At 44.7% G+C, this 12,029-nt stretch overlaps 1 protein-coding gene across 1 annotated transcript in view; it reads left to right on the top strand.

Moving 5' to 3' along the window:
* The first annotated feature begins 707 nt into the window (after window positions 1-707).
* The window catches only part of LOC126481398 (facilitated trehalose transporter Tret1-like), an 82,815-nt gene continuing 71,493 nt past the window's right edge, over window positions 708-12,029 (top strand). Inside the window, exons 1-2 of the mRNA XM_050105127.1 lie at window positions 708-805; window positions 8,513-8,898. Of these exons, the coding sequence (XP_049961084.1) occupies window positions 724-805; window positions 8,513-8,898 (468 nt within the window). The 5' untranslated portion in view covers window positions 708-723. The remainder of the gene's footprint in view (window positions 806-8,512; window positions 8,899-12,029) is intronic.

Below are 12,029 nucleotides of genomic sequence, written 5' to 3'. Positions count from 1 at the left end.
CAGTCCTCTGGGCCCGGGTTCGATTCCCGGCTGGGTCGGGGAATTTTCTCCGCCCAGGGACTGGGTGTTGTGCTGTCATCATCATCATATCATCCTAATCGACTGCAGATCGCCGAAGTGGCGTCAAATTGAATGACCGGCCTGCCCGATGGGGAGCCCTAGTCATACGGTTAAATAAATAAATTTCACTCTCTCTGTATTGCCGAATGGTTTAGGAAAGGAAATGACTAGTGCTTGTACTGGGTGCCTTGCGCCGTATACTTGTAGATGTAAATGGTCGCGCTCGGGTAATAGCCGCCTTCTCGCAGCGCCTTTGGACTAGCGCACGTCGCCAGGCAACAAACGACCCACAGACATTGTTCCTCTTGAAACTCGGAATTCACGCGCTGTATCAAAATTCCAGCCTACAAGAACATATGTTCTTCGGCAAAGGACTCATCACATTCTCTACTTTGAATGTGCTCGAAATGCTCGACATAAAACTGTTTGAAATACGGAGGTGGCACCATTTTCGCAAGGAATGCTGTTATCGTGGCAGTCATATGTTTTGCAGAGCTCTTTCCGGATCGGACCAGCTGTGAGGCGATATCTGTGGGCAGGCTGGCCACGGTCGACTCACACTCCGCCCCGCGGTGACGACACGTATCCGAGGCTAGTAGCGGCAGATAAGGCGAGCACGCAATGTAGGCCTTCCAGTCGCACAGCGGGCTCGTCACCGGCGCCATGGGGCAACCTCAGCACCAGGAGCAGCAGCAGGGGCCGCGCACCGGGTCCCGACGGCTGCAGTATGCCGCCGCCTTCTCAGGTACGCCTCACCACACACCTAATCGCCGCTTTGCTTGCAAAGGTGGCTCGTATTAATTATTGCAGAAGATAGGATTAATTACTGAGCTAGTGGCACATGTTGCTGATAAAATCGTCACTCCCCGAATTACGCGCACAGTATATTGTAGATCCCTAGAACGAAACAACTGCACTATTCGATCAAAAGTAGCTGAACACTTATTTGTGGATATTATTATGGGGTTATTCCATCCTCACCTCCTGAGGCAACTGAACGTCTGTGGAGGAATAACTGCCCATTCTTCTTCAAGAGCTGAAACCAGAGAAGGTAATTGTTGTGTTGGCAGAAGAGCCAACACCGTGTTACTAGTGGAGGCCGAAATGCACGCGTTTAGCTCACGCAGGTTGGCGTGAGGAGGGAAGGACTATACTGACGTGAGGTCTGGAACATGACAAGAAATTAGAATTCAGAAAGCGGACGTAATTAGTTTGATACTTAACTTTAATCCATTAATGATGAACGTCGCTCTTGACGATACATGATTCACAATATTATCTGTTCAGATTACAGCAACTGAATATGGCGCCTTGCTAGGTTGTAGCAAATGACGTAGCTGAAGGCTATGCTAAACTGTAGTCTCTGCAAATGAGAGCGTATGTAGACAGTGAACCATCGCTAGCAAAGTCGGCTGTACAAATGGGGCGAGTGCTAGGGAGTCTCTCTAGACTAGACCTGCCGTGTGGCGGCGCTCGGTCTGCAATCACTGACAGTGGCGACACGCCGGTCCGACGTATACTAGCGGACCGCGGCCGATTTAAAGGCTACCACCTAGCAAGTGTGGTGTCTGCCAGTGACACCACAGTAATAATGTTGCATACTGGAAAGAAACTGAATATCTAACTACCCCAATGATTTTCTATTGGGTACAGGACGAGACTCTGGACGGGACAGTCTAGTTCAGGAATGCTGTTGTCCACAGACCATGACCTCTTTATGAAAGATGCGTTGTAGGGCTGATACAGCCAGTGATCGTCTCCGATCTGTTCCTCTACAGCATACAGAACATAATGCTGTAAAATGAGTTGGTATCCTTCCGCATTTAGCATTTTTTAAAATTGCAATAAGGGGACGCCACTACAGCCACAGAAAACACCCCACAGAGTAATAGTAAGTTCTCCATATTTCACTGTTACCACTATACATGATGGCATGTAACGTTCCCAAACCATTCACCAAACCCAAACCCATCCATCGGACTGCCGCATGGTATAGCGTGAATTATCGCTCCAGATCACTCTTTTCCAGTCATCAACTGCCCACTGACGTTGCTCTTTACACCATCTCAAGCACTGCTTAGCATTGACTACAGAAATGTGTGGCATAAGAAAACTGGTCGACCATTCTCACTGAACACAGAAATTGCCCTGGTAGCATTTTGGAATTGCCGTGTTAGTTCTTCCGCTGATTCCATGAGACTTTTTTGTCCAACCACCTTCCGCAGTGCTCAACAGTCCCTGGTCTGAGGTCTGCCTGGGTCTTGGTTTAGCTGTGACTGTCCTTCCGCGTTTCCACTTCAAGGTCGCATCTCCAAGTGTCGACTTGGGCAGCATAGAAGGGTTGAAGTGTACCAGATGAATTTGTTATTCAGATGACATCCATCACTAGTCCACGTTGGAAGTCCCTTATCTCTCCTCACCGACCCATTCTGCCGTTACCGCTTGTCTAGCGACAACTAAACACTCCCTCTCAACCCCCAGCCCCCCACCCCGGTCACCTTTTATACTGGTGGGATCCGATTCTCATGACATGTAGTGGTCAATTCCGCATTACATAGGGTGTCCGGTTACTTTTGATCGCACAACGTATCTCCAGTGGACCTGTCTGGATAGACGCGCCCGTGTAACCACGCCACTTGCGGGTTTCGGGCAGGCGAGCCGCCCCGGTACGAGCGCGCGCTGCGGGCTGACGACGAAAGCCGAAGTGTCGGCCTGACTGGCGGTGTCCCACATCTGACTAGGTAAACACTGGACTGGTGCCTGTGTCCCTCCTCAGTTGCACGATTCACAAACATACAAACATTTACAAAGCGTTCGACTCTTTTCCATGGATAACACTACACGCGGGCAATTGAGGTATGCAAATTCCGTCCCGAGGAGGGAATGGAGGAGAAGGGGAAGATGGGAAGGGGTGGTACAGGGGTTGCAGGGGTGGTGGCAGGGAGGGCATCAGAACACCGCCTAACTTTTTTTTTTTTTTTTTTGGGTCTTCAGTCTTGTGACTGGTTTGACGCGGCCTGCCACGAATTGTCCTTCTGTGCCAACATCTTCATCTCAAACTAGCACTTGCAACCTGCGTCCTCATTTGCTGGGTGTATTCCAATTTCCGTCTTCCTCTACAGTTTTCGCCCTCTACAGCTCCCTCTAGTGCAATGGAAGCCATTCCCTCGTGTCTTAACAGATGTCCTATCATCCTGTCCCTTCTCCTTGTCAGTGTTTTCCACATATTCCTTTCCGATTCTGCGCAGAAGCTCCTCATTCCTTACCTTATCAGTTCACCTAATTTTCAAAATTCATCTGCAGCATCTAACAACCCTACCACAACAAAGGTCGAAAATTAATTATGATTTGTAGTGTTGCTCACGTTGCTAAATATTGCGTTTTCGGGCAACAACAAAGTTATACTATGTGGCAGGTGTCATTAGAGCACAGTTAATAAAGTCATTTCATGAAATAATGGATAAATTAGGCACTCGTCTTTTCGTGTTTCCCACGCTGGCCTCGTTGTGAACTCATGGCTCAATCGTCGAAAATCTAGGTAGTGATGATTCCAAGCTCGGATGCAAAGAGGCCTAGGTGTTATTCTACGATATTCAAAAGTTTTATAGATGTGTTTCATAAACCATTCTTGAAGATTAAACTTTTGCAAGTTAGCACAATGGTGATGTAAAAAAGTAATCAGCACTCCAAATTTAAGTTACACTTCTTTTTTATTACTTTTGTTACAATATCACGTAACTCACAAAACATCACTTCACAATATAAAACATACTAGAAAATATCTTCCTCACTGTTAAAGTTCACATTTTATAAACTGACTACAATTTGCGTCTTTTCAACATGACGACCAAGACTTGACTCTCTAATAATCGCTTACGCTCCCAAAAATCAGAGTTACAAGTACGTCAAAGATCATAGTGACAAAAGAAAGAATTCACATAAGAATAATATCATTGCAATATAAACATATCGATGTATCAAAGTACCTCTACATTAATGAAATCAAATCTGAATGTTGTCTCAGAAATATGTTAACTACTTTACAGAAACACAGTAGAATATTGCTGGTATAGAGAGGTTGAGGTGAGGTGCCGTAATGGTTACGTAATTCAAGTACCATTACAAGCACCACATCTTAAATGCTTCGATTCTCTTCTGTTCCGGTTTTCCCACAGTCCATGTTTCACTACCATACAATGCTGTACTCCAAGCGTACATTCTCAGAAATTTCTTCCCCAAATTAAAGCCTACATTTGATACTAGTTGACTTCTCTTGGTCAGAAATGCCCTTTTTGCCAGTAATAGTCTGCTTTTGATATCCGCCTTGCTCCTTCGTCATTGGTCATTTGGCTTCCTGAAAACTAAACTAAACTCCTCCCGAACCGGCCATGAAGGCTCAACGATGCCGACTGACAGCCATGTCGTCCTCAGCCCGTAGGCGTCACTGGATGCGGATATGGAGGGGCATGTGGTCAGCACACCGCTCTTCCGGCTGTATGTCCGTTTCCGAAACCGGAGCCGCTACTTCTCAGTCTAGTAGCTCCTCAGTTTGCCTTACAAGGGCTGATAGCACCACGCTTGCCAACAGCGCTCAGCAGATCGGATGGACACCCATCCAAGTGCATTTGGCTTCCTAGGTAGTAGAATTCCCTAACCTCATCTTCTTCGTGACCATCAATCCTAATAAGTTTCTCGCTGTTCTCATTTGTGCTACTTTGCATTACGTTTGTCTTTCTTTGATTTACTATCAGTCCATATTCTGTACTCATTCCTCACAAGCGTCTTCTAACCAAACTGCGTGCCTACGGAGAATCGCCTCAGTTGTGCGACTGGATTCGTGATTTCCTGTCAGAAAGGTCACAGTTCGTAGTAATAGACAGAAAGTCATCGAGTAAAACAGAAGCAATATCCGGCGTTCCCCGAGGAAGTGTTATAGGCCCTCTATTGTTTCTGATCTGTATTAACGACATAGGAGACAATCTGAGTAGCCGTCTTAGATTGTTTGCAGATGATGCTGTCATTTACCGTCTTTTAAAGTCATCAGATGATCAAAACGACTTGCAGAATGATTTAGATAAGAGATCTGTATGTTGCGAAAAGTGGCAATTGACACCGAGTAAAGAAAAGTGTGAAGTTATTCACATGAGTACTAAAAGAAATCAGCTAAATTTCGATTACGCGATAAGTCACACAAATCTGAAGGCTGTAAATTCAACTAAATATTTAGTTGTGGGTAGAGCAAACCAAAGACTGCGATTCATTGGCAGAATACTTAGAAGTGCTTACGCCACGCCTGTCCGCCCTATTCTGGGGTATTGTTGTGCGGTGTGGGATCCGCATCAGGTGGGACTGACGGATCACATCGAAAAAGTACAAAGAAGAGCAACCCGTTTTGTATTATCGCGAAATAGGGGAAATAGTATCACAGACATAATACGTGAATTGGAGTGGCAATCATTAAAACAAAGGCGTTTTTCGTTGCTACGGGATCTCCTCATGAAATTTTAATCACTAGATTGCGAAAACATTCTGTTGGCACCCACCTACATAGGGAGAAATGATTATCACAATAAAACAAGAGAAATCAGGGCTCGCACAGAAGAATGTAAGTGGTCGTTTTTACCGCCGTTCGAGCGTGGAACGGTAGAGAGACAGCTTGAAGGTGGTTCATTGAACCCTCTGCCAGGCACTTTATTGTGAATAGCAGAGTAATCACGTAGATGTGGATGTAGACTGTTCATTCCATTCAGCAGATCATGTAATTCTTCTTCACTTTCATTCAGGATAGCAGTGTCAACAGGGAATTATATCACTGATATCCTTTCACATCTAATTGTAATTCCACTTCTGAGCCTTTCTTTTATTTCCATCATAGGTTCATCGATGTAAAGATTGAACAGTAGGGGCGAAAGACTACATCCCTGTCATACACCCTTTTCATCGAGCACTTCAGTCTTGGTCGTCCACTCTTATTATTCCTTCTTGGCTCTTGTACATGTTCATATAACCCGTCTCTCCCTATAGCTTCGCCCTATTTTTCTAATAATTTCGAACATTTTACACTATTTAAAATTGTTTTTTCCAGGTCGACAAATCGTATGAACGTGTCTTGATTCTTCTTTAGTCTTGCGGCTATTATCAACCGCAACGTCAAATTGACTCCCTGGTTCCTTTGCCTTTCCTAAAGCCAAACATCGTTATCTAATCGTATAGTAAAGATGCGAATGGTGATCCGTGTGGGTACGGTATGAAAGCAAAAGAAGAAGAAGAAGAAGAAGAAGAAGAGAGGAGTAGTTGGAAAAACGCTCAGGTCACACCCTTCTAAGAGAAGGCTCACAGAACTACCACCCAGAATCCATCGCATCCACATATTGTAGAATCTTTGAACATACTCTGACCTAAACGTAACTATGTATCCCGAACAAAATTACCTGCTCCAAGCCAACCAGCATGGATTCCGAAAACAACAGTCGCGCTTTCCTCACATAGCATACCGAAAACCATACATAAAAGCTTTCAGATAGGTGCAATATTTGTCGACTTCCGGAAATCATTTGACTGAGTGCCACACCTACGCTTCTGATCAAAAGTACGATAGTAACCACGGCGGGTCTATCCTATGCCTCACAATTACGATCAGCACATACTCGTTCAAATCATATTTACGTTTCACCACTGATAACCAATATTGGTACATTAATGATATCATCTACATCTACGAGATTACTCTGATATTCACAATAAAGTGCCTGGCGGAGGGTTCAATGAACCACCTTCAAGCTGTCTCTCTACCGCTCCACTCTCGAATGGCAAGCGGGAAAAGCGAGCACTTAAATTTTTCTGAATGAGCCCTGATTTCTCTAATTTTATCGTGACAATCATTTCTTCCTATGTAGGTGGGCGCCAACACAATGTTTTCGCAATCGGAGAAGAAAACTGGTGATTGAAATTTCATGAGAAGATCCCGTCGCAACGTAAAACGCCTTTGTTTTAATGATTGCCACTCCAATTCACGTATCATGTCTGTCACACTATCTCCCCTATTTCGCGGTAATACAAAACGAGCTGCCCTTCTTTGTACTTTTTCGATGTCATCCGTCAGTCCCACCTGATGCGGATCCCACACTGCACAGCAATACTCCAGAATAGGGCGGACAAGCGTAGTGTAAGCAGTCTCTTTAGTAGACCTGTTGCACCTTCTAAGTGTACTGCCAATGAATCGCAGTTTTGGTTTGCTCTACCCACAATATTATCTATGTGATCGTTCCAATTTAGTTTATTTGTAATTGTAATCCCAAAGTATTTAGTTGAATTTACAGCCTTCAGATTTGTGTGACTTACCGCGTAATCGAAATTTAGCTGATTTCTTTTAGTACTCATGTGAATAACTTCGTACTTCTCCTTTATCAGGGTCAATTGCCACTTTTCGCAACATACAGATATCTTATCTAAATAATTTTGCAAGTCGTTTTGATCATCTGATGACTTTACAAGGCGGTAAATGACAGCATCAACTGCAAACAATCCAAGACGGCTACTCAGATTGTCTCCTATGTCGTTAATATAGATCAGGAACAATAGAGGGCGTATAACACTTCCTTGGGGAACTGCGGATATTACTTCTGTTTTACTCGATGACTTTCCGTCTATTACCACGAACTGCGACCTTTCTGACAGGAAATCACGAATCCAGTCCCACAACTGAGGCGATACTCCGTAGGCACGCAGTTTGGTTAGAAGACGCTTGTGAGGAACGGTGTCGAAAGCCTTCTGGAAATCTAAAAACATGGAATCAATTTGATATCTCCTGTCGATAGCACTGATTACTTCATGAGTATAAAGAGCTGGTTGTGTTTAACAAGAACGATGTTTTCTGAAACCGTGCTGACTATGTGTCAATGAATCATTTTCTTCGAGGCACTTCATAATTTAACAAGAACGATGTTTTCTGAAACCGTGCTGACTATGTGTCAATAAATCATTTTCTTCTTAGAGCACTTCATAATGTTCGAATACAGTATACGTTCCAAAAACCTACTGCAAATCGACGTTAGTGATACTGCCTGTAATTCAGCGGATTACTCCCACTTCCCTTTTTGGGTATTGGTGTGACTTGAGCAATTTTCCAATCTTTAGGTACGGATCTTTCTGTGAGCGAGTAGTTGTATATAACTGTTAAATATGGAGCTATTTTATCAGCATACTCTGAGAGGAAATGACTGTTATATAATCTGGAACGGAGGCCTTGCCTTTATTAAGTGATTTGAGCTGCTTCTTTAGTCCGAGGATATCTAGCTACTATGGTGTCTTGGAATCTTCTTCCATAGAAGCAATTACAAAGTTTGAACAGTACGAGTTTCGTTGAAAATAGCTGTACCGATTGCCATATTTTCGCTCTGTATCGCCAGAGAGCCACGGAAGCGCTGTAGCCGGTGTTACTGTGTGCCGGCAGCGACGCTGGGCTACCTGTCGTTCGGCGCGTTCGCCGGCTGGGCGGCGCCGGTGCTGCCGCGGCTCATCTCCAACTCGTCGCACATCCCCACCACGGAGGACGAGGCCTCGTGGATCGTGGCGTCCAGCTCGCTGACCATGGTCTTCCCCATGCTCTTCATCGGCCACCTGGTGGACCTGCTGGGCCGCAAGCGCATGCTGCTGTACAGCGCCGGGCCGCACCTGGCGCTCTGGGCCATCCAGATCTTCGCCACTCAGCCCTGGGAGCTCATCGTGTCGCGAGTCGTCGGCGCCATCTCGCAGTGCATCATCATCGTCACCTCGCCCTGCTACCTCGTCGAGATCGCCGAGCTCGAGATCCGCGGCACGCTGGTCACCCTCTACCAGGTGGGAGCCCTACTCTAGCCTAGTGTTTGTCCGCTGCTTCTCACGAGGGCACCATCAAAAATGTTCACCACGGATTTTGATGAGTCTTAGGCATGTTGCACAGGGACCCGCGCTGAGTATTTGGCTAGCGGCTTTTCATGCAACGGTCCTTTGTTTCCGAGAAAATCGATGTTGAACTTTTATGCGAATCCCCCGTATCTGAGACGTTAATCATATTTCGACTAAGCGAGCGTAGCCCAGGGGCTAAGGTTCAAGGCTGTCTTGCTGTTAGTACAGGTTCAATTCCTGAACAAGTGCTTTCCCTCCAGTTTCATCGTACAGAATACCATTAAGTAGTTTGTGTATCCGAAAATTACCTCGAGCAATTAAACAGAGAACTGACTCGTGGAGATAACATCTTGGACCTACTGATAACAAGCAGACCCGAACTTTTCGACTCTGTAAGCGTAGAACAGGGAATCAATGATCATAAGGCCGTTGCAGCATCCCTGAATATGGAAGTAAATAGGAATATAAAAAACAGGGAGGAAGGTTTATCTGTTAAGCAAGAGTAATAGGAGGCAGATTTCAGACTGCCTAACAGATCAAAACGAAAATTTCTGTTCCGACACTGACAATGTTGAGTCTTTATCGAAAAAGTTTAAGGCAATCGTAAAATGCATTTTAGACAGGTACGTGCCGAGTAAAACTGTGAGGGACGGGAAAAACCCACCGTGGTTCAACAACAAAGTTAGGAAACTACTGCTAAAGCAAAGAGAGCTTCACTGCAAGTTTAAACGCAGCCAAAACCTCTCAGACAAACAGAAGCTAAACGATGTCAAAGTTAGCGTAAGGAGGGCTATGCGTGAAGCGTTCAGTGAATTTGAAAGTAAAATTCTATGTACCAACTTCACAGAAAATCCGAGGATGATCTGGTCTTACGTCAATTCAGTAAGTGGATCGAAACAGCAGATCCAGACACTCTGGAATGATGATGGCATTGAAACAGAGGATGACACGCGTAAAGCTGAAATACTAAACACCTTTTTCCAAAGCTGTTTCACAGAGGAAGGCCGCACTGCAGTTCCTTCTCTAAATCCTCGCACGAACGAAATAGCTGACACCGAAATAACTGTCCAAGAAATGGAAAAGCAACTGAAATCACTCAACAGAGGAAAGTCCACTGGACCTGACGGGATACCAATTCGATTCTACACAGAGTACACGAAAGAACTTGCCCTCCCCCCTCCCCCTTTCTAACAGCCGTGTACCGCAAGTCTCTAGAGGAACGGAGGGTTCCAAATGATTGGAAAAGAGCACAGGTAGTTCCAGTTTTCAAGAAGGGTCGTCGAGCAGATGCGCAAAACTATAGGCCTATATCTATGACGTCGATCTGTTGTAGAATTTTAGAATATGTTTTTTGCTCGAGTATCATGCCATTTCTGGAAACCCAGAATCTACTCTGTAGTAATCAACATGGATTCCGGAAACAGCGATCGTGTGACACCCCACTCGCTTTATTTGTTCTTGAGACCCAGAAAATATTAGATACAGGTTCCCATTTAGATGCCATTTTCCTTGACTTCCGGAAGGCGTTCGATACAGTTCCACACTGTCGCCTGATAAACAAAGTAAGAGCCTACGGAATATCAGACCAGCTGTGTGCCTGGATTGAAGAGTTTTTATCAAACAGAACACAGCATGTTGTTCTCTATGGAGAGATGTCTACAGACGTTAAAGTAACCTCTGGCGTACCGCAGGGGAGTGTTATGGGACCATTGCTTTTCACAATATGTATAAATGACCTAGTAGATAGTGTCGGAAGTTCCATGCGGCTTTTCGCGGATGATGCTGTAGTATACAGAGAAGTTGCAGGATTAGAAAATTGTAGCGAAATGCAGGAAGATCTGCAGCGGATAGGCACTTGGTGCAGGGAGTGGCAACTGACCCGTAACATAGACAAATATAATATATTGCGAATACATAGAAAGAAGGATCCTTTATTGTATGATTATATGATAGCGGAACAAACACTTGTAGCAGTTATTTCTGTAAAATATCTGGGAGTATGCGTACGTAAAGATCTGAAGTGGAATGATCATATAAAATTAATTGTGGGTAAGGCGGGTGCCAGGTTGAGATTCATTGGGAGAGTCCTTAGAAAACGTAGTCCATCAACAAAGAAGGTGGCTTACAAAACACTCGTTCGACCTATACCTGAGTATTTCTCATCAGTGTGGGATCCGTACCAGGTCGGGTTGACAGAGGAGATAGAGAAGATCCAAAGAAGAGCGGCACGTTTCGTCACAGAGGTATTTGGTAAGCGTGATAGCGTTACGGAGATGTTTAGCAAACTCAAGTGGCAGACTCTGCAAGAGAGGCGCTTTGCATCGCGGTGTATCTTGCTGTCCAGATTTCGAGAGGGTGCGTTTCTGGATGAGGTATCGAATGTATTGCTTCCTCTTACTTATACCTCCCGAGGAGATCACGAATGTAAAATTAGAGAGATTCGAGCGCGCACGGAGGCTTTCCGGCAGTCGTTCTTCCCGCGAACCATACGCGACAGGAACAGGAAAGGGAGGTAATGACAGTGGCACGCAAAGTGCCCTCCGCCACACACCGTTGGGTGGCTTGCTGAGTATAAATGTAGACGTAGTTGTAGAGTTCCATTCTGCCAAAAGTACGGTTCGTTACTTTTGGTACACTGCATAAATGATGTAGTAAATGGTAGGACTACTGGTAGTCTCCAAAACGTTGGTAGCATTGGTAGCGAAAGATACATAAAGGAGTGTCTGAGAGAGATACTGGGAGCTAACGAATATTGACAAAATACAAATTGCATTTATGTAACCAAAGCTATTACTTTTGATGCAAGTACAGTCTACATGCGCAAACAAAAGAAATGTACATAATTACTGTTGTTATTTTGTACTCAATAGAATGTTCTTCATCATGATCGAAGGCAAGAGTTTTCTGTTGTTATTGATAAGTGCGAAAGTTGCTTATGAATAACAGAAACATGTTTCATTTAAGTTCGATGAAGCATTGAGGCGTTGCTTGACACACTTTTGTTTTGCGTTTTTTATGTCGCCTTTTTGTTTGGAAAATTGCATTTCCTAGCACTACATGGTAAATCCGTATTGTTACTGCAT

Source organism: Schistocerca serialis, chromosome 5, assembly GCF_023864345.2.
Source record: "Schistocerca serialis cubense isolate TAMUIC-IGC-003099 chromosome 5, iqSchSeri2.2, whole genome shotgun sequence".
In the NCBI taxonomy this organism is placed as follows: domain Eukaryota; kingdom Metazoa; phylum Arthropoda; class Insecta; order Orthoptera; family Acrididae; genus Schistocerca; species Schistocerca serialis.
This window is presented reverse-complemented; position numbering and strand designations above follow the sequence as displayed.